The 23991-nt window shown below is 38.3% G+C and overlaps 1 protein-coding gene across 1 annotated transcript; it reads right to left on the reverse strand.

The window, feature by feature from the left end:
- Window positions 1-1857: 1857 nt before the first annotated feature.
- On the reverse strand, window positions 1858-2615 carry LOC118749427 (the record flags this gene model as incomplete). The annotated part of the gene is given in 2 exon segments (XM_036484229.1): window positions 1858-2281; window positions 2389-2615. Coding segments are annotated over 2 exon segments (651 nt in total), but the record flags the coding sequence as incomplete, so codon positions are not given.
- Window positions 2616-23991: the final 21376 nt, after the last annotated feature.

The raw sequence follows: 23991 nt of genomic DNA on the forward strand, positions 1-23991 counted from the left end.
CGACGCTCGTAGGAACACTCTCACTTGTTATGCTGTTGACTACGTTGTACCGCTTTTTGGGTCGTCCACGCTGACCAGTTCGTAGCAATTTCGGCCTACCCTTACCAACCTTGGTAACATCTTCAGATATCTCCTCCTGGTTGTCACTGCTATTATCATATACCGACTCACATGCTCCTTCTGCATCTGCACTGTCATAGGATGAACTGTCGCTCTCCAACTCGTCGTTGCTCGCTGTGGGCGGTTGCGGTTGTGGGCTATTTTGCATATTCTCTTCCCCGAGAAAAACTTGGAGTACATCATCATTTTCGCTACTTTTATCACCATCACTGCATGCTTTGCTGTTATCAACGAAATTTTCATTAAAGAGTACATCTCTCTTTACAACAATTTTGTTTAGCTCTTCGTCGTACAAACGGTACGCCTTGCTTTCGAGTGAATATCCAACCATAATAAGCTGTCTACCTTTTGCTGCAAACTTTTCTCGTCGTGTTTTATCAAGCGCCACTGCAACAGCACCAAACGTTTTCAAGTGGCCGACCTTTGGTTTTCGATTAAACCACATTTCGTACGGAGTTTTGTTCTTTAGAATTGCTGTTGGGCATCTGTTTCTCAGATATGCAGCCGTTGATACCGCTTCCGCCCACAAACTCTGCTTTACATGCGCATGTAACATCATACTCCTCGCCATCTCTACCAGAGTGCGATTTGCTCGCTCAACCACCCCATTCTGTTGCGGCGTATGTGGCACTGTTAACTCGTGTCGTATGCCGTGCTGCCTCAAGAACGCGTCAAAATCTTTATTGACATACTCCTTGCCATTATCGCTCCTAAACGCTTTGATTTTGCAGTTTGTTTGCCGTTCTACGTAAGTTTTGTACATTTTAAACTTTTCAAGCTTTTCGCTTTTGGCTTTCAGAAAATAAACACAGATAAATCTCGACTTATCATCTATTACTGGCCGTCTCCACAGGATAAAATTTATTGCTGTCCAGCTGTCATTTTGGTCGCTAGATATAAGTTATATCAGTGGCAATAGTTGTGTGGGCTTTTTATATCTTGATATAAGCATTTGTAAGATAGCTTCAAAAACGTATTTTTGCCAGATTTAATCGCTTAAAAAATTTAGAAAATAGGCTATTTTACATCCAAATACATAATTACAAATATTTTAACATGAAACAGCTTAATTTTTGCTTCTATATTAAATTAATAATGATGTTGCAGCGTCAACAAATATCGTGAGCCTCCAATTGATTTCACGTTAACAGGGCCGCAAACATCGGAGTGGATTAGCTCTAACAGATTTTTTGATCTGCGCTCTGTTGCCTTAGCAAATGGTAGTACATGTATTTTGCTCAACATACAAGTATTGCAGCACGTTTGCTCAATCCTTTCGTCGTACTTCAACCCGCACAACATATCACGACGACTTAGCTCACGAAGGCTTTGATAATTCAGGTGACCATACCAGTTGTGCCAAACTTCTTCATTGCTTACAGCGTACAAGCTATGTTGATGTAAATCAACAACATACAAATTACATTTCCTTTTCGCTTTGAGAATAACATCGCCTTGCTTGTTCTTGATCGAACCATGCTGTTGTTCGAAGCTGACCGTCATGCCGTGCTCAACTGCTTTGCCAATTGAGATGAAGTTGCCTTTCAACTCCGGCGAGTATAACACTTTGTGCAATCGAACTGTTCTCTGTTTCGTACGCAGCAATACTTCACCTTTGCCCAGCGCAGTAACAGCGTAGCTTGCTGCTAACCAAATCTTTTCTTTACACTCTTCTTACTTTACGAACAAATTTCTGTTGTTGCTCATGTGCGAAGTCGCCCCGCTGTCTATGTAACAACATGATCGATCGAAGCTAGTCAGTGTGTTTGCTGTTGCTATAACATTCATTGCAGCCTCTCCACCTTTTTGCTTTTCCTTGCATTTATTGGCAAAGTGACCCTTCTTCCCGCATGCAAAGCACTTGCCATTAAACTTTTTCTTTTGCTTTTTGTCATGCTCACGGGCAATGAAGGTCTGTTGTCCGCCTTCGTCTGACGATTCATTTTGTCGCTTTCGCCTCTCACCTTCTTCTAAAATCTTTAACTTTAAGGTGCTGAGTGAAGGCAAACTATCACGTGTCTCTATCGCTACGAAGAAATTTTCAAACGATTTAGGTAAACTTGAAAGCAGAATTATACTTAACAATTCTTCTTGAATGACTATGCCAATCTCTGCAAGCTTATTTCCGTAAAAGCATTGAGAAACTCCACAATATTCTCGTCTTCGCGCATGCGCTTGTTCAAGAGCTGTTTGTATAAGCTAACTTTCTGTACCGGCCCTTGCGGCTTGTGCACTTCTAGCAATTTCTACCAAGCCTCTGCCGCCGACTTGCAATTCTTTACGTAGTTTAGTTGATTGGGCTTCACACTCAGTAGGATAGTCGCCAATGCCTTCTCATCATTCACGGTCCATAGCGTAAGTTCTTCCGCATTCGAAGGCTTCGTGCCAGTCACCACTTTCCACAGACCACCATGAATCAGCACACTCCGCATCTGCACCAACCAGGTTTCGTAGCTTGATTCTTCAAGCTTATCTATAGTATAAAGCGATGTCATTACGCAAACTTTTTCTTCTTAATTTCGAAAATTTCTTTTAGGATCAGAATAAGGCCTCTGGGCCCATAACCTAATAAAACTCGCGCGTTTAAGTGTTTTTAGATCAGAAGTTTAATTGGAAGTAAGAATAGAAAATTGTATGTACATCATAAGAACGTCAGTACAAACTAAACTCAAAGAGAATACACGTTGTTGCGGTGATGCCAGACTTTAACAGCTTTAACATAAACAAAGAATCTGTATGCTTATTTGCATAACGAAAAACAAACTTATAGGGCCAAGTCGATATTGTGGAAACTAGGTATTTTTATGAGAAGATGTTTTTCATGGCAGAAATACACTCGGAGGTTTGCCGCTGTTAAGAAAAAACCCTTTTCCATATTTAAATATATACAAATGTTGTCTTCGTATGTCACGGTCGTCAAAACTCGAGAACGGCTGAACCAATTTGAATATTTTTTTTTGGTACTGTTCGGTATAATACCAGAACCAATGTATCGCAAAAAAATGGAGGGTTGCCACCTACTTGAAAATTTTTAAACCCAATTATATTGATAAAATAAATGAAATATTGCAATATGGATATCAAATTACAGAGGTTTAAGAAAGATAACTGCTGGAAATATTTTTGGCGAGTGTTGCCAGCTATTTGAACATTTTAACTCAGTCAAATTGATAAAATAAATGAAATATTGCCACGTGAGTGTCAAACTAAAGAGCTTTAAGAAGGCTTACAGCCGAAAATATATTTGAAGAGGGTTGCCACCTGATTGAAAATTTAACTAAAGTACATCGATAAAATAAATGAAATATTGCAATATGGGTATCAAATTAAAGAGGTTTAAGAAAGGTAATTGCTGCAGATATTTTTGACGAGGGTTGCCACCTATTTGAATATTTTAACTCAGTCAAATTGATAAAATAAATGAAATATTGCCATGTGGGTGTCAAACTAAGGAGTTTTAAGAAGGCTCACAGCCGAAAATATGTTTGAAGTAAGTTGCCACCTGATTGAAAATTTAACTAAAGTACATCGATAGAATAAATGAAATATTGCAATATGGGTATCAAATTAAAGAGAGTAATTAGATTACTGCTGCAAATATTTTTGAGAAGGGCTGCCACCAATTTTAAAATTTTAACTCAGTTAACTTAATTAAGTAAATGAAATATTGCTATGTGGGTATCAAACTAAAGATCTTTAAAAGGGCTTACAGTCGAAAATATTTTAAAGGAGGGTTGCCACCTGTTAAACAATTTAGCGCAATTTAATTGATAAACTAAATGATATATTACAATATACATAGATATTAAATTTAAGAGGTTTAAGAAAGATAACTGCTGGAAATGTTTTTGAGGAGGGTTGCCGCCTATTTTCAAATTTTAACTCAGTTAAATTGATAAAATAAATGAAATATTGCCATGTGAGTGTCAAACTAAAGAGTTTTAAGAAGGCTTACAGCCGAAAATATATTTTAAGAGGGTTGCCACCTGATTGAAAATTTAACTAAAGTACATCTAAAAAATAAATGAAATATTGCAATATGGGTATCAAATTAAAGAGGCTTAAGGAAAATAATTGCTGCAGATATTTTTCACGAGGGTTGCCACCTATTTGAAAATTTTAACTCAGTCAAATTGATAAAATAAATGAAATATTGCCATGTGGGTGTCAAACTAAGGAGTTTTAAGAAGGCTCATAGCTGAAAATATGCTTGAAGAGGGTTTCCACCTGATTGAAAATTTAACCAAAGTAGGTACATCGATAAAATAAATGAAATATTGCAATATGGGTATCAAATTAAAGAGGTTTAAGAAAGATAACTGCTGGAAATATTTTTGAGAAGGGCTGCCACCAATTTTAAAATTTTAACTCAGTTAAATTAATTAAGTAAATGAAATATTGCTATGTGGGTATCAAACTAAAGATCTTTAAAAGGGCTTACAGTCGAAAATATTTTAAAGGAGGGTTGCCACCTGTTAAACAATTTAGCGGAATTTAATTGATAAACTAAATGATATATTACAATATACATAGATATTAAATTTAAGAGGTTTAAGAAAGATAACTGCTGGAAATGTTTTTGAGGAGGGTTGCCGCCTATTTTAAAATTTTAACTCAGTTAAATTGATAAAGTAAATGAAATATTGCAATGTGGGTATCAAACAAAATAGTTTTAAGAAGACTTACAGTCGAAAATATGTTTGAGGAGGTTTGCCACCTGTTTGAAAATTTAACTCAATTAAATTGATAAAATAAATGAAATGTTACAATATGGGTACCAAACGAAAGGTATTTGAGAAATCTTGATTTGGAAATATTCTAAATAGGATTATGCAATATGTAAAAGTAAACTGAAAATATTGAAATTAAATGACGTATTACATAACTGGTTCGAAACGGAAAGTGATTGGGAAAGCTTTACTAGAGAATTTTCTTAATGTTTCCACTTATACAAATCCGGACAGTTTAAAAAAAGAGAGAATTCACAACAACTTATCGTAAAACGAAGTGATCATATTATCAATGAAGAGTTGGTATACAAATTACGCAATGGAAAAAAAATTAATAAAAAGCTACTGATACAAATGAAGAAATGATAAAAAGCGTAACGAGAACATAAAAATATCCCATGAAATCAAATAATGAAAACTTTAAATTGTTGTCACCATTCCTTTGCATTATAAAATAGTTAAATTTTAATCATAAACAATTTCGTTTGGTCGCCATATCCTACTAAGTATATTGCGAGTAAAGAAATTTTGAATAACATCAGATAATATTATTATGATTAAAATTACTATTACTATTGTGATTGGGTGTGGTGATCAACGAAGACTAGACGAAGTAACTCCTGTCATCAAACAAAGAGTCAGAGCATTCCCGCCTTTACACCCACATCACTGTTGCCAGTTTTAATTTCGAGAAAGTAGAGAATATCGTTTACTTGGGAACCAGCATTAACACCAATTCAGAATCACTCTAGCCAACAAGTGCAACTTTGGACTGAATAGGCAATTCGGGAGTAAAGTTCTCTCTTGACGTACAAAAACCACACTCTATAACTCACTCATCATGCCCGAGCTGATAAATGGCGCAGAAGCTTAGAAAATGACATCATTCGATTAGACGGCTCTTGGCATAGTTGCCAACTTAGTGCTTTAAGCACTAGATTTAGTGCTTTTTGAAAATTAAAACGCCAAAAATAATGGTTTAGTGCCTAGTGCCCTTTTTAGTGCTTTTTTCTGAACTAAAATTTCTGAATTTACAAATTTAAATGCACTAAAATGCAAACCATGATTGATAAAAAGATGAAGTAGCAAACCCACGTTCTTGCGTTTTTGTTAAATTGTATTCGCGTTGAAAATGCTAGCACGCAGATAAGTTAAGTATTTATTTTTTTATTTTCTTGATTATTGATTGATTACACAGTTCGAAACATTTTAACTTTTTTTGCCACCTGAGTGGAACCGTTTTGTGTAGATTTTTCGGTGCTGAATCCAAATCTAGCTGCAGAATTTCTCTACCACGTCAGAATTTTGAGATATCCTAGCCTCTAAGTGTAAAAACACGGTTTTTCGCAATATTTGAGGTTATATTATAAAACAAAAAATTGTTTCGCTCACTTCTACTTAGGGTATCATTAAGTATTACTCTTCCCCTTTAAAATTCAATTTCGTTTGTTGCGATTCGATTGTTCCTTCTCCAGATGTACCAGTTTTGCAAGCATGAATGTGTATTTATTTATACATGGAAATATTGTTAATTTTTTTACTTTTGTTTACCACAAACTGTTATCTTTTGATAAAAAAAATCCTTATCCGTATCCTTTGATAAAAAAAAAATTTAGTGCTTTTAGTGCGGTAAAACGCTCTTTTTTCCAAGGTTTGGTGCTTTTTGAAACTGAAAAGTTGGCAACACTGGCTCTTGGAGTATTGGAGAGAAAGATCTTAGGAAAGATTTACAGGCCTCTGCGCGTTGGCGACGGGAGTACCGCAGACGATGGAATGATGAGTTGTATGAGCTTTACAACGAAACGGACATAGTGTAGCGAATGAAAATATATCGACTCCGCTGGCTTGGCCACGTCTTTCGAACGGGAAGCGACGTTCCAGTTCTGAAAGTATTAAACTCGCAATCCGCTGGTGGTAGCAGAGGAAGAGGGAGAGACCAAGTGGAGAAGGACTTGGCTTCACGTGGCATTTCCCATTATCGTCAGTTGGCACAGAGAAAAACGACTGGCGTTCTTTTTCGATATCGGCCAAAATGGTTTAGGCGTTTACAGCGCCAAATAAGAGGAAGAATATGCAAATGATAATTGACGGAGTTGGGGGGCAAGGAAGGGGGGAGGAAAACATTCCTTATCAGATTGATTATGGCAACGGTTCGTCCAAACAATTACATAACCTTAGCTATCGCTTCGTCTGGAATTGCTACCAGGAAACATTGCTAATTCAGCTCTTAAGCTATTGAACATATAAATCATCGAAACTCCTACTTGCAATATTTCCAGAACATCCGATATGGAAAAAGTAGTACACAAATTTAAACAACTATTTGGGATCAGTGCACGATGGCACATAAAAAATTGCTTGAGGTTCTTGATCGATTGTCATGGGATTTGCATGGAAACGTTCAACCATTCGGGAATGTATTGATATTGCTCTCAGGAGATTTTACGCAATCATTGTCTGTAATTTCTTGATTAACACTAGATAAATGCTTGCCGGAAATAGTCAACATTGTGGCAAGACGAACATATATACACTGCAGCCGAGGTATTCTCGCGACAAGTACTGGACATTGGGAACGGAAAGCTGCCCACCAACGAGAGATTAAGACGAATTTTATTGCCTGATAATTTTTGTAACTTAGGAACATCCAAAGGAGAACTGATCGAAAGAATGTTTCTTAATTAAGAAAATTAATTATTGGCTCAGTGAACGAGCTATTCTTGCTGCGAAGAATAAGGATCAACTAAAATAGAGTGGTATTGACAACAGTCGTTGCTTGAGCTGGTCTGCTCTTTTGCCAGACTGCCAGGCCACTTGCTCACTTTGGTGAATACCACTAATGATATTCAATCCAGCATTCAAAGTGAGGAAATAACTGTTTAGCTGAGAGAGAGAGCGGGAGACCAGGTTTAGAGTTGTGGTAGAGTTAGAGTAGTTGAGGAGGTAGGGATTACCTTTGCGAGTGTTTATGTATCGAGCTAAATGAGCCCATATGGTTTATAGGTGCACATCGAGTCAGCCACGCACTTCATATGCCTGATATGCGAGAGAGAAAGAGAGAGAGGGCGATATGCGGGCAGGCTGATGAAGCGGTAGCGCAAGATGTGACCCTTTCACAGTGTATTCATTGGGGGTCTCCATTGGAGGAAACACGCTCTAGCTGCCGTAGGCTGCTGTGCAATGAGCTGGAATTAATCCAGGGATGCATTCGTGCAGAGCCCAGTGTGGTATGTAAGCAGGAGGTTAATACCATGCCAAAAATTACTCCGGGAGTGGAGTGTGGGTGATGTTTAAAGCAGCGTGTGATATCCAAGCTAGGTTAGCGTTGACGTTAGCTGAAAATACCAGCGACTTATCACTTCACAAAGTTCTGCGAAGATATATTTGAAAATTGCATAAAAACTGCATACCGAATTAAGAACGAGCGAATTACTTTTAAACACAAGTGCGTGTGTGTGTTCGCTGTTTTTAGTTTATGCGGAAAACGCAATATAAATACGTCTGTGTGTTCGCTGTTCTTTGTTTATACGTCGATAAACACCGTTGTGGAAAATGACGAATCAGTTAACTATCCAACGGAATTTTTAAACTCAATTGATCTTCCAGGGATGACCCCACATACTGAATTGAAAATAGGTGTGCCAATTATCATGTTGCGGAATATTAATCAGCCGAAACTCTGCAACGGTACGCGACTCGCAGTTAAGAAATTGATGAAGAACGTAGTGCAAGTATAGATTTTTACGTGGCATTTCGAAGATGAAGAACTCCCATGATTCCGACGGATACACGATTTCGATTTAAAAGATTGCAATTTCCAATTCGATTGGCATTCGGAATCACAATCAATAATGCTCAAGGTTAACCTTTGGAAAATTGTGGTTTAGATTGAGATGCGGATTGGTTCTCAGATGTTGCGTGTTCCCGTGTCGGCAAACCAGATATTCTTGATATCAATGCAGAGAATGGAAACACGACAAATATTGTGTGCACACAAGTACTTATTACAAAATCAAACTCATATGAAACGTATGCTTTGTTTCGTTAATAATTTATCATCCATGTAACAGGAATATGACACGCAAAGCGTGGCACGCTATAGCTAGTATTTAAATAATCCGGTAGGTGGCAGGAATTGAGACGTTTGGAAACCCTCTAGTTGTTAGCCTATTTGCTTCATATTTAGAATATATGTATGCATATTTTTTATATGAAAAGGAATACTAGGTGGTGCAGAAGTCGAGATACTTGTGAAGCCTGTATTTATGGTCCGATTTGGTTCATTCTTAGAAAGCTTATTTTAAAAATACATTTTTACTCTTCACTTATTTACATTTCAGTAGTTCTTTTTGACCGCCACTACAACCGACTGGATTTTTTAACTAAAACAACCAGCAATAGAAAAAGAAACACGTTAAAATTTTTTATTTTATTTTAGGAAACTACGTAATAAGAGCCATGCACGTGATTAAGAAACTCTCGGTATAAATTCTGCAATCGATTCAAATAATATATTTATTTATTTATTCTTTTTTATTTTTATTTTATTATTTTATTTTATGAAAGCTTAAATAATAATAAAATTATTAAATAAAAAGAAACGCAGCGCTAGCAACGAAGGCCTTCCTTCGGCTATTACAATTAATATATAAACAAGTAAGAAAGTCTTAATTCGGGCGGAGCCGAACATTAAACACCCGGCGCAAGTATTAAATGCATGTTTTACACCTTGCCGAAAGCTCCCGCCACATGTATCAGTTTTGAGTAAATTAGCGTCCTTAAATTTCGAAATATTGAAGTTTCAAGCATTCCTGAAATTTACCGTTGTATGAAAAGCGGCCGTAATTTTAGTCCGATTTTAAAAATTTCTTAACGTTTTGGTTTTATGTGGCAAGCACAATATAACCATATTTGGTACAAACTAGTAGAACGGTTACCGAGATACGTATATGTGATTATAACTAGGCGGTGACACGCCCATTTTCCAAAATTTTATCGTGAGCGTATTTCTTGGTAAAGAATTGTTGCAAGCATCAATTTTGAATAAATTAGCTTTAATATTTACCTTAGGTATTTAATGAAATATCACAGCTTTCGTATTTCCGATACCGTTATATGGGAGGTAGGTGTGGTTATTGTCCGATTTTGCCCATTTTCAATACCATCCGTCCTACGCCCTAAATAAGTGCACGTACCAAGTTAAGATATCTCAATTTTTACTCGAGTTATCGTGTGCACAGACGGACCGACGGACGGACGGACGGACAGACAGACAGTCACCACTTAATGGAATTCTCTTTTCATTCTGATCATTTATTTATACATTTGTCTATATCTATCTCGATTCGTTTTGCCTGTTACAAATAACCGTTATGTGAACAAAGTTATAATACCCTTGTGCACGAGTGCGCTCGGGTATAAAAATGCATCTCATTACGGGTAATAGAGTAAGAAGTTTTAATTTACCCGCGCATGGGATTAACACACGACATTTTTTTATGATTCTGATTAAATAGTTTGAAATTTTGTGGAAACTTGAAAATTTTTTCAAATCCTAGCCCAAGTTTGGAATTTATATTTATGTGGTCTCTGTTAGATATGGAGCTTACTTTTATAAAATTGAAAAAAAAAACATTAAACAAACAAAGTAAAAACAGTAAAAACTTTTCAAAATATCGTAACCCTAATAGTTTGTTTGACATTGTATGTATATTTTGAACGAAACCGTTATCTATAGATAATTTCAATTACACCTTTAACGGCGTATCAATAGCACATATTTTCGCCACCAAAGTCGAAATTGTAGATACTTACATATATTGCATTTATTATATGTAGTTCATTCAACTATTTAAACATATTGCGTTGTTGCTGTTAATAAATTAAAAATATTTACAACTATTTGCATTTTATTATTAATTCTTAAAACTTAATATCTGCCAAGAAAGTCAGTTTTATCACTCTTTTCTGCAAAATTAAAATTAACAATGGTTTTAATTTGTCATTTCATTCTCCGGGCTATTAACTTTTATTTCCGCAAGTTGCCAATTCCAACGAAATTTATGAGGTAATTGAAACGAAAAAGTTGGAAAGCGTACATTCATAAATAGAGAAAATTCGGATGTTTCTCTATTTGCTCCGGAAAGTAAATGGGAAATGTTTATTAACAAAAAAATATAATAAAAATTATTGGAAGAAAATTAGAGAAGCATAGAAAAATACCAACAAATGTCAAAACTATTTAAGAAAAAAATTTCTTAAGATTAAACTTTACCGATAAAAAAATAAAGTAAGAAGCAAACAACAGCAAACACCAAAGAAATTGGAAGAATGAAAATTTTGCCTCCAGCTATTACAGATGTTTAAAACAAAAGAAGTATTAAAACCAAAGTAAAATTAAGTAAACTTCGCCGGATTTACACGCTTGGTTAGCTGAGCAAATAAGTACATTCCGTGTATTTTTTGTATGCGCGCAACCCCGTTTATTTTTCAATGGAAATTACGCCTAATCGCACACACACTCATCCACTGACCAGCGCTAAGCGATGTGCAAACAAGATTAAATGGAGGTTGCATCAAATTGGATTTGAATTTTAAAGCGCGCTAATAATACTGGCTTAAAGCAAGTTAAAAAAAAAGATATCCGTATTATTCCATTTTTTGCAAGCTTTCAAATATGTAAGTGTACACTGCAGTCAAAACTTTTCAGGCGCAAAAGTACAAGCTATAATCACGCCATTGTTTTTTCCAAAGTGTCCACAGCCAGCGCTGCTATTTCTCGCCTAGCGTTCTTCATCACGTACTTAGTTCAGCAGACTCCTGCAACCTCAACTCAGACGTAAAATGCTAAAAATGTAATCATTTAAACTTATCGATTCGCAAGTAAGCAAGCATAAGGCGAATAAGAAAACAAATTAATAAAACATATTTTTAAACACAAGAAAATGATTTTTTCTAGACTCATAGAATTTGTTTTTGATAATTTTAGCATTATAAACAATTTATGAGATTTATAAAAAAGAAGTGGAGCGCATGCAATATACATACATAACAAAAGTGATACACATATGTACATGCATACATAATTCATTAACAATTCTTCTTCTTCTTATTTGGCGCTATAACCGCCTAAGCGATTTTGGCCGAGTTCAGCAAAACACGCCAGTCGTTTCTCTTCTGTGCCAACTGACGCCAATTGGAAACGCCAAGCGAAGCCAAGTCCTTCTCAACCTGATCTTTCCATCGCAGTGCGGGCCTCCCTCTTCCTCTGCTACCACCAGCGGGTTCCGAGTTGAATACTTTCAGAGCTGGAGCGTCAGTGTCCATTTGAACGACATGGCCAAGCCAGCGGAGCCGCTGTATTTTAATTCGCTGCATTATGTCCATGTCGTTGTAAAGCCCATGCAGCTCATCGTTCCGTCGTCTGCGGTACTCGCCGTCGCCAACGCGTAAAGGCCCGTAAATCTTCCGCAAAATCTTTCTCTCGAACACTCCAAGAGCCGCCTCATCGGATGTTGTCATTGTCCACGCTTCTGCGCCATATACCAGCACGGGCATGATGAGTGACTTATAGAGCGTGGTTTTCGTACGTCGAGAGAGGACTTTACTCCTGAATTGCTTACTCAGTCCAAAGAAGCACTTGTTGGCAAGAGTGATTCTGCGTTGGATTTCCATGCTGACATTATTATCGGTATTAATGCTGGTTCCCAAGTAAACGAAATTCTCTACTTTCTCGAAATTGTAACTGTCAACAGTGACGTGGGTACCAAGGCGCGAATGTGCTGACTGTTTGTTTGATGATAGGAGATACTTCGTCTTGTCCTCGTTTACCACCAGATCCATTCGCTTTGCTTCCTTATTCAACTTGGAAAAGGAAGAACAGACTTAGCGGTTTTTGACACCGATGATATCGATGTCATCGGCATAAGCCATCAATTGCATGCTTTTCAGTTCTGCATGCTTATGTTCTCTAACATCAGATTAAAGAAGTCACGTGAAAGGGAGTCGCCCTGTCTGAAACCCCGTTTAGTGGCGAACGGCTCGTAGAGGTCTTTGCCAATTCTGACGGAGCTGCTGGTGGTGGTGGTGGTGGTTGCTCAACGTCATTTTACACAGCCGTATGAGTTTTGAGGGGATGCCAAATTCAGACATAGCGGCGTATAGGCAACTCCTTTTAGTGCTGTCGAAAGCGGCTTTAAAGTCGACTAATAGGTGGTGAGTGTCGATCCTTTTCTCGCGGGTCTTTTCCAAGATTTGGCGCATTGTGAATACCTGGTCTATGGTGGATTTGCCAGGTCTAAAGCCACACTGATAAGGCCCAATCAGTTCATTGACGGTGGGCTTAAGTCTTTCACACAATACGCTCGATAAGACCTTGTAACATATGCTTAGAAGGCTGATCCCGCGGTAGTTGGCGCGAATGGCGGGGTCCCCTTTCTTGTGGATTGGGCAGAGCACACTTAAATTCCAGTGGTCGGGCATGCATTCATCTGACCATATTCTGCATAAGAGTTGATGCATGCACCTTATCAACTCCTCGCCGCCGTACTTGGATAGCTCAGCTGGCGGGCTGCCAGCTCCAGCAGCTTTGTTGTTTTTCAGCCGCGTTATTGCTATACGTACCTCGTCATAGTCAGGCGGTGGAACGTCGACTCCGTCATCATCGACTGCGGGCTCGGGTTCATCTTCTCCACAACTTTCCATGCTGCTACCATTAGGAGGGCGGAAAAGTGTTCCCTCCATAATTTAAGTACGCTCTGGATATCAGTTACTAGGTCGCCATTATTGTTCTTACAGGAGTACGCCCCGGTCTTGAAACCTTCCGTAAGTCGTCTAACTCTCTGGTAAAATTTTCGGGCATTCTGTCCTGTCCTGCCTGCATTTCAAGCTCTTCGCTCTCACGTATTTGGGCCTCTCTCTTCTTGTTGCGGCAAATACGTCTTGCTTCCCTCTTCAGATCCCTATAGAGGTCCCACATAGCAAGCGTTGTGCCCGATCGCAGCCTGGCCCTGTAGGTGGGATCTTTTTTCTCTGCAGCTTCCTGACGCTCCTCATCGTACTAGTTGTTCTTTCGGGCTCGCTGAACTCCGACTACTTCTTCCGCGGCGGTACTTAATTAGCGGGAAATGTAGTTCCACTGCTCGCATATGTCGGTTTGTTGAAGAGTGCTCTCTGAGAGCAGGTGTGAAAGTCGAGTAGCGAAAGCACTGGCTGTCTGTTGTAATTGCAGCTTTTCAACGTTAAGCTTTCCTTGCATATTTGGGCGCATTAACAATTCCATTATATTTAATTGACAATAAGTCTTTCGTTCAAGGTACATAAGGCGCATTGAAGTTTTATATCTCCTACTTAGATCTAAAATCTATATTGCGCAAGTGTGAATTTGAGATCGATGTTAAGCGATTGACTTCATCAATTTTTAAAAATCCGGATTTGGTATATATCACTTTTCATATGAATTCAAGTCTATCGCATGCGCCCCACGGTTTTCATTTGAAACCTCATAAATTAAATTATTTATTATTTTATTAAATTATTACCAATTCACGAAATCATTTTATAAAATATAACACAGGCGACAGTAAATTTTACACACAAAAAGATGAATATATTGGCGAAACTATGGGTAAATCTATATATATAATGCGCGAAGGGAATTTCGCCCGATTTTCAAAGATGAGATGTCAAATTAAAGCGTTTAAAGAGTTGTCACCTGTTGAAAAATTATTTTATAATCAATGCTACCAAATCCGCGCCGTTCGTTCGATTTTGCAAAATGAGGCGTCACACTAAAATCCTTGGACTGTACATGTGCTATAAGGTTTTACTTTTGAAAAGCGTTGCCACCTTCTAAAAAAATATATTCAAATTATTTAAAAAAATAAATCAATTATTACAAACTGGGTATCAATCGAAATGGTTTTAAAGAGCTTTGTTTCTTAGCTGAACTATAGGAGGGTTTCCACCTATTTAAAAAATCATATTAGGTAAGAGAAATATGGTTTCAGAAAGTAGTAGTTTGAAAATATTTTGAAGATGGTTGCCACCTGCTTGAAATATCGAATTTAGTTTACTTATACATAAGTTATATGAAATAACAAAATTATGGGTGTCAAACGAAAAAGTTTTAGTTTGAACTCTAAGAAAATTTTTGAGGTGTTGAGGGAGGGTTGCCACCTGTTTAAAAAGTTATATTCAAATTATTTAGTATGTTAAATGAATTATTAAAATACGGGTATCAATCGAAGGCGGTTTGAATATTGTTTATTTCTTAACTGCATTTAGCGGGGCTGCCACATGTTTGAAAAATCAGATTCCACTTAGTTCTTCAGTTATTTAAAGTATGTATCGCAATGTCCAGCGAAGGAGAGCTAACAAGGATTAAGCTTGAATATACTTTTCTAGAGAGCTGCTCCCTGTTTGAAAAGTCTAACTCAATTAACTAATTCAAAAAGTATATGAAATATAAAACACCGAAGTCAAACGAAAGAATGTTAAGAAACCAAACGAAAGAGTTTTAAGAAGATTTTAGTTTGAGAATATTTTTGAAAAGGAATTTCAAAAATGAGAGGTCAAATTAGAGAACTTAGCATGTAGATGTATGACAGTTTTATTTTTTCAATTAAGAACTTTTTCATCGGTATAGGGTGATTTGATACTCGATGAAAATAAAAATATACACTTGCGAGACTGCTCTTCACTCAGCAACGGCTGCACGGTTTTGATGAAATATGGCACTCGGATCTCTTATAGCTCTGACTAATACTTGAAATATTTTTTAAGTTTTTGAAATTCAATTTTGGGCGTTTTAACGACATGCGGGTTCACTAGTTATAGAAAAAAATTAGTTTTTCTTTCTGACGTCAGGATTTTTTTTAAAGGACTTTTAAATTAAAAATAGATTATTTCAAAAAATTATTTAAAAACCAGTGCAATGTAGGATAACAATAAGGGTATAAAAAAAGGAAAAACTTTTAAACTTATAAACAGAATAAATTTTTTGGTACATAAGAACGAATGGGTATGAAAAAAGTCCTTTACAAATTTTGTCCTTAAATATCCTTGAAAATTTGCAATATTTTTATACCCGAGCGCACTTGTGCACAAGGGTATTATAACTTTGTTCGCATAACTGTTGTTTTTAACAGGCAAAACGAATCGAGATAGTATATCTATCGACAAATGTATACATAAATGATCAGAATGAAAAGAGAAATCGATTAAGCCATGACTGTCCGTGTACACGATAACTCGAGAAAAAATTTAGATGTGTCCACGAAATTTGGTAGGTAAGTTTCCCTTTATCCAAGGTAGGTTGGGATTGAAAATGGGCGACATCAGACAATAACCACGCCCAACGGTATTTTCGAAATATGCAAAAACTACGATATTTCCGTAAATATTGGATCCAAATTATTTAAAGTTAGTACACGAAGTAGAATTTTGGCTTAAAATAAGACAGCTATAAATTTTTTTTGAAAATAGGCGTAGCACCGCACACTTACGATGAAATGATGTATCTCTGTAGTTCCTTCACCAATCCCCACCAAACTCGGTACGAACATTGCTTGGAGCAGGTCTTCCCAAAGTGGGTGACGCGGCACCCTGGGGTGCCGCGAGCGTATGCCTGGGGTGCCGCGAGCGTATGCCTGGGGTGCCGCTAGTGGCTAGAGTATACTAGTGGTGCGGGCAAATTCTTTAGACTTTCCATACACCAACGCAAGCGGTTTGATCAAACTTCAACATGCCGGCCAGAAAATCAAAAAATTTAGATGTTTATTAAAATTACCTTCAGCGGCTCGTCAAACCCCATACACAACACAAATAACTTGCAGCAAAGGGATATTTCCTTCTTAAGCGTAGTTCCCCAGTACGTTCTGTCAACGTAAAATTGAATCAGAAAATTTTCAGAAAAATAGACGAAAACGTACCCCTTTCACAACCACTTTCGGTACTTTTGTAGACCTAATCCGCGTTTCATCCACTTTTCTTCCCCTTTTCGGATTTTTTGCTGGCTGAGCTGTTCTCGTAACAAGCGCAGCAGCTTCGCGCACGTGTATATATTACCTATTCTTTGGAACCTCTCAATCACACTGTAAAAGAGCGAATCAACACGATTTTAGAGGCAGTCTTCTCGTGTTCGTGAGGTACCCATTCTCAATGCAAATCGAAGAAGAACGAAGTACTTCAGACTTACGCCACTAGCGACAAAATTTTTAAAGCTGTCGACAAATTTGTACAGAACAATGGTTTAAAATGGAGCAAGTGTGCGAATATTTGCGGTGGTTGGAAAAATGAAAGGAGCGATGTCTAGGATGAGAAGTCACTGTATGATCCCTCGGTATTCCCTGGCGACTAGGAAGATGCCGCCACTAGATTTAAAACCCGTATTGGATGACGCTGCGAAGATAACAGAGGCCTGCGATATTAAAATACATCTCTGGTTTTTTCTAGCACGTCGAGATTTTTTTTATTTGTGACATATATATCTTAGTATTTCTAACAGGTTGCATGAAAACTCCATAAATAAACAAAGTAATCAGAACAACGTATGTAACTTCGAAGTTAACGCTAAGAAAATTGATAACAGTCACTAGCGATTCCTATATAAAATTCGAAAAATTAAAATCATTTATCACTTAAATTGTTTTCGTGAAACTGGCTGCATTACCAGCGTTAACTTGGAAGGTTAAGAAAAAACCATTGTCGAATATTTTCCCAACATTGACTCTGAGGATGGCTTCAGCTGGATAACAAACCCGTTTTCATGTGGCCCGAAAAGTAAACCTACTGAGGTGACCAATTAAGCTTTTGAAAACCTTCTGGACATCAGTGAATACAGCACTTTGATTATTAAATACTACGAAGGGAGACAAGAGAGTTCTGGATGCAAGTGTATGCAGAAAACACTGCTGTTGGCAAGATTGCGAAGATCGAACATCGAGAGTGGAATTATGAGCTATGCAACCGCGTCGACATTTTCGTTGGGTATTGAATTTTCTGGCGAACAGAATTTTGCTTTCGATGTACGCCATCGGCGAAGTGTTAGAAAATTGTGAAGAATGTATGATTTTGCATTTGTTTTTTACTTTATGGCGGCTGGACACTAATTTCAAACAATTTTTATTAATTTCATGCAGTTCTAACGTCGTGAATATTAAACACAAGCTCGAAAGGCTGGTTTTACTTGTGAAAGAAAATACCAATACTCAGTTGGCACGATCTCTGAGAATAAAATCGTAAGCTGTTGATAGTTTTAAAATATTTTAAATAGATTTGGCTCACAAACGCCTCTTCAGACAGTCAGACGTTTTTAAATAATCTGTAGACAAAGTTTTTAAATATATTTTATGTCAAAATATATTCGAAAGACTACACTTAAACCCTCTTAAACATTTTCCACTCCTGGCCAGTTTACCAAGCTCTCATCCTCTGATGAATCGTTGAACCAGAACTCCGTTGTACTCATTTGTACTACGTTTTTATGAACTCGCTTTCTTTTTTATTTCATTTTAATTTTCACAAATTTACATACATATGTATAAGCACACTATTTAGTTTTGCTCGATTTGTAAACAAAACTTCTCAGCGGTGAAAAGTATACTATTGTAAATGACCTAACCGAGCGAAATGCACAATAGCGCTATTCTTCATCGAATGAGCGTCATAATACCAAATGAAAATTCGTTCGATCAGCTCTGTCGACCACAGTCGAATGCAACTTATAATAGGGGCCTTACTTTTACATATCTATGTGAGACTGCATTTTCAACAAATGCTTACATAAACAAGTAATTTTTAAGCAAAAAAAAACAAAGCCGATTTCAATTCCCATCTAAGAATTTAAGATTATCGTTAATCTGTTCATGATCCAATGATCGGATTTAAACCAAATTAGACCACTTTTCAGGTAACACCTTTCCTTTAAAAAAGAATTATAGTAGTTGGTTAACGTGGTCTAAAGTTATGCGGTAACATACATAGAAAAAATATTAAAAAAATATTCCGACGATTTAATACCCTTATCCTTTTTGTGAAGCCGGTGAAAAAAATACACCAGCAAGCTTTCAGCGTCAAATGATTTCAGGGTAAAATTGTCAAAGCTCCCAATAAACTTAAAGGAAATAATGAAATCATCAAAACAATTTTAGTCCTAACATTAAAGCTAAAGGAGCGCATTGTGTTTTCTTGTTTTCGTAGACATTTGAAGAGTAGGGGTGCAGCGAAATTTTTTTAGCACAACAAGGGTGCCGAGGTGAGAAAAGTTTGGGAACCTCTGGCTTGGAGCATCACTAAGAAACCCTTTGAAAATTTTGTAAATCAGACAAGAACCACGCCCACCTCCCATATAATGGTAATTTACAGAAATATGAAAACTGCGATAAATTAATAAGTATTTAAACTAATTTACTCAAAATTGATACATACAATGACCTCTCAGCAGAAAATGCTACTTAGGGAAATTTTTGGGAAAATGGGCATGGCACCGCCCACTTACGCATACATATGTGTGTCTCGGTAACCGGTTTATCAATTTCTACCAAACTCGGTACATTTATCAACCTTGGCTCAAAAACGCGATAAGTTGAAACTTTTTAAAATCGGACTAAAATTACCGCCACCTACCATATAACGGTAAATTCCGATATTTCAATAACTAAACACGCCAACTTACAACAATCTCTTAACAAGGCAGAATATTATTGCTTTTTGTTAAATGGGCACGGCATCACCCACTTATGACAACATACATGAGTGTATATTGATAGCCCCCATATCGATTTTCCCCAAACATGCTCCAATTATTTCAATATTTAATATCATATTAACGAAACTGTTTTACATCGGGAAAAATACTCTTACTTATCATGCAGTTTACTGAAAGGTGAAAAAACCGTATATAATACATGCGCCGGGTATATAATGTTCGGTTTCGCCCGCACTTATACTTCTTTACTTGTTTTTTTTTTTTAATTATTGTTTGGGGACTAACATACGCATGACCTCATCATCGAATTTCGTCCTGCAAACTTTATTATCTTAATAAGATAAAATTTATAAAAAGCGCATTTTCAATACCTATTCGTCCTTGTAAACCAAAAAACTTTATTGCTTTAAAACACTACAGAAATTTTAGAAGCTCTAGCAAAGAAAAAGGAGATAGAACCCTCCTGGCTTAAATTAAAGCTAGAACTCTCGGCTACTATCTCTCAAAATACCGCTCCTGCACATTGACTTGATGGTCACTTAGTAATTTGATATATACTTGTATTTGTTTTTATTTTATTTTAGAAAAAATGAGGAACAAGTTAAATCAAATTTTTGAACTTTTATTATAGGCTTCAAAAAGAAGTGCTATCGACATTTGTTATTATGGTTAACCAACTGTACATTGAAACCTTGAACAAAAATATAACTTTCTCACGATTCCTGAAAATTATAAAAATAACAAAATATTATAAAATTATTAGCACCAATAGCTGACTATAAGAAAATACAAATAAGCCACAATACTCGCCAGTGTGATTTTTTAATTTTGTACTTTTAAATCTAAGAAAAAACATTTTTAGAACAAAAACCAGTAATGTGCAAATATCGGAATTTATATAAAACGTACGATTCATAAAACTTCAGTTTCATATCCTTTCATCGAAAGGGTTCAAAATCGTGTGCATACTATAATATACTTTTTTTATATATATTTATGGGAGTGTCTATTCGCACTTTGCCAGTGTCACCAGTGTACCAGTGTCATCAGTGTACCAGTGCCACCAGTGACGCCAGTGTCACCAGTGTACCAGTGTCGCCAGTGTCGCCAGTGTCACCAGTGCCACCAGTGTCGCCAGTGTCACCAGTTTCATCAGTGTCACCAGTGCCACCAGTGTCGCCAGTGTCACTAGTTTCACCAGTGTCAATAGTTTCATCAGTGTCGCCTGTGTACCAGTGTCGCCAGTGTCACCAGTGTACCAGTGTCGCCAGTGTACCAGTGTCGCCAGTGTCACCAGCGTCACCAGTGTCAACAGTGTCGCCAGTGTCACCTGTGTCACCAGTGTCTCAAGTCTCACCAGTTTCACCAGTGCCACCAGTGTACCAGTATCGCCAGTGTCACCAGTGTCGCTAGTGTCACCAGTTTCACCAGTGTCACCAGTGTCGCCAGTGTTTCAGTGTCACCAGTGTACCAGTGTCGCTGGTGTCACCAATGTCGCCAGTGTCACCAGTTTACCAGTGTCACCAGTGTCGCCAGTGTCACCAGTTTACCAGTGTCACCAGTGCCACCAGTGTTCCAGTATCGCCAGTGTCACCAGTGTCGCTAGTGTCACCAGTTTCACCAGTGTCACCAATTTCACCAGTGTCGCCAGTGTCACCAGTGTCGCCAGTGTCAACAGTGTACCAGTGTCGCCAGTGTCACCAGTGCCACCAGTGTCACCAGTGTACCAGTGTCACCAGTGTTGGCATATTGTTTTATATAGAAAAGCGCCGCAGGCGAAATCGGCCAATTTTTTAATCCTTTTTACTATACATATCGAGCCCTAACCGCCAAAATAACATAAGCGACATTTTTTTTTCAAAATTTCCTTTTTGATGCAGAAATGTATCTAGATGCTCTAGGAATATTTCTGCATCAAAAACTAAATTTTGAAACAAATGTCGCTTACGTTATTTTGGCGGCTAGGGCTCGATATATTGAATATTTTTTATAGAAAAAGCGCCGTAGGCACTGGTGACACAGCGACACTGGTGAAGGTTAGGTTAGGTTAGAGTGGTGGCGGAAAACGCCCAAGTAGCAGCTAAGTGCCATTTTGATACCATATACCTCGAATGAGTATGTTAGAATTAGCCTGCGTGGGTGATGAAGTTGAGTATGTTGTGGAGACTTACATCAGATAGCTCTCGTAACGATGTGAACTCATATGCTCCTAGCATGGTATTTCTGCTCCTCATTAGAGCTGGACATTTACAAAGCAGGTGTTCTACAGTTTCCTGCTCGTTCTCATCTCTGCAGCTTCTACAAAAGTCGTTGTAGGCGATTCCCAGCCTTCTCGCGTGGGTACCAATCGGCCAATGTCCAGTAAGAGTCGCAACAAGCCTAGCAACGTCAGATCTGAGTTTCCTTAGTAGGTTTTGTGTTCTGTCAGGGCTGTACGCAGGCCACAATAGTTTGGATATTCGGCAGCCTGCCACGGTGGGCCCTCTTTGGTCCGACTACCGGAGATTGTGGAGAAATATGTCTTTGTATAAGGTTCCAATTGGGGGTGAGATCCGGTCCTCGATCGACACCAATGTAGATCCCTCTCTGGCTAACTCGCCTGCAGCCTCGTTTCCGTGAATGTTGCTATGGCCAGGGACCCAAGCTAAATCTAGATCGAGTTGACGACTTACTGTATTTAACAGTGTCCTACAATCTTTGATTAGTTTCGACCTTGTTGTAAAAGACGCTAAGGCCTTAATGACGTGACGTAATCCTCTACGTTCTAAGAGATGGCAGCCTTCGGCTATAGCGAATACTTCTGCCTGGAAGACACTCTCGAAATCGGGCAGATGAATTGATCCTTTTACTCCCAGTGACTCAGAGTTAATACCTGCTCCAACTCCACGTTCCATTTTGGAGCCATCCGTGTACATATGATGTGTCCAGATAGAGATATTAAGTTCCCCATGCCAGTCGGCTCTCGACGGAGAAATGGCCCCGAAAGGCCTGTGAAACTCTACCTCAGGTCGAATGTAATCGGTTTCCAGCCTCAACTTAGGTGGCAAACGGGAAATTATACTGCTATGCCCCATCGTTCTTTCTTTCCATATACCTAGTTCTCTAAGTCTTATAGCCGAGAGTGATGCGGTATGCCGCATGTGAAGGTCTATAGGAAATAGATTTGTAATAACATTTAGGGCATCGGTAGGGCAAGTTCTCGTTGCCCCCGTGGTCCCGATGCATGCAGCTCTCTGAACTCTGCCTAGTTTCACTTGATTATATTGGTTCTTTAAGGCTGCCCACCATACCAAAGAACCGTAGCATAAGATCGGACGTACAACCGCTGTGTACAACCAGAGTACAACTTTTGGATTGAGACCCCATGTCTTCCCAAAAAGCCGCTTACAGGAGTAGTAGGCAATGCTCGCTTTCTTTACTCTCTCTTCAATATTTATTTTCCAACTTAGCTTAGGATCCAGTATGACTCCCAGATACTTCGCTTGTTTAGATAATCGCAGCCTTTGTCCATTTAGCTTTGGTAATTCAAAGCTTGGGACCTTATTTCTTGTCGTAAAGAGCATTAATTCTGTTTTCTCTGGGTTCCCTCTAAGGCCACATTGCTCGGCCCACCGGCTAAGCTTTACTAGAGTACCCTGCATGATGTTACTCACCACAGATGGAAATAACCCGGTTATTAAAATCACTACATCGTCAGCGTATGCCAATACCTTTACTTCTCCCTGGTTAAGCTTGAGTAGTACTGAGTTGATAGTGCTGAGCCATAAACTAGGAGAGATCACTCCCCCTTGAGGAGTGCCCCTACTAACGTTTCTTGTTAATGTATATCTACCAAGTTCAGCTGAAATCGTTCTGCTGCGAAGCATCGCCATTAGCCACGCGCTAATAGACTCCTCGACGCCTAGCACGTCAAGGGATTTTTGGATAGCTTCTACTCTAACATTGTTAAAGGCTCCTTCTATGTCAAGGAAGGCTGCCAGAGTAAATTGCTTAAATTCGAGTGCCCTCTCGACGGTTCTAACGACCTCATGGGGCGCCGTCTCCGTGGATCGTCCCCGCAAATATGCATGCTGGGCTTCAGACATGCCATTGCCGTGGAAAAACTCCCGGACGTGCTCGTCCGGAACCCTCTGGAACGTTTTGAGAACAAAGGAAGTTAAGCTAATAGGTCAAAAATCTTTGGCGTAGACGTGCCCTCGCCTTCCAGGTTTTGGGATGAAAACCACTTTTACTCTCCACCACGACAGAGGGACGTAGTTAACACTGGTGACACTGGGGACACTTGCGACACTGGTACACTGGTGAAACTGGTGACACTGGTGACACTGGCGACACTGGTGAAACTGGTGACACTGGTGAAACTGACGAAACTGGTGACACTGGTGAAACTGGCGACACTTGCGACACTGGTACACTGGTGACACTGGCGACACT

The sequence above is a fragment of the Rhagoletis pomonella genome, unplaced genomic scaffold (genome assembly GCF_013731165.1).
Source record: "Rhagoletis pomonella isolate Grant_MI unplaced genomic scaffold, Rhpom_1.0 Rhpom_scaffold_00016, whole genome shotgun sequence".
In the NCBI taxonomy this organism is placed as follows: domain Eukaryota; kingdom Metazoa; phylum Arthropoda; class Insecta; order Diptera; family Tephritidae; genus Rhagoletis; species Rhagoletis pomonella.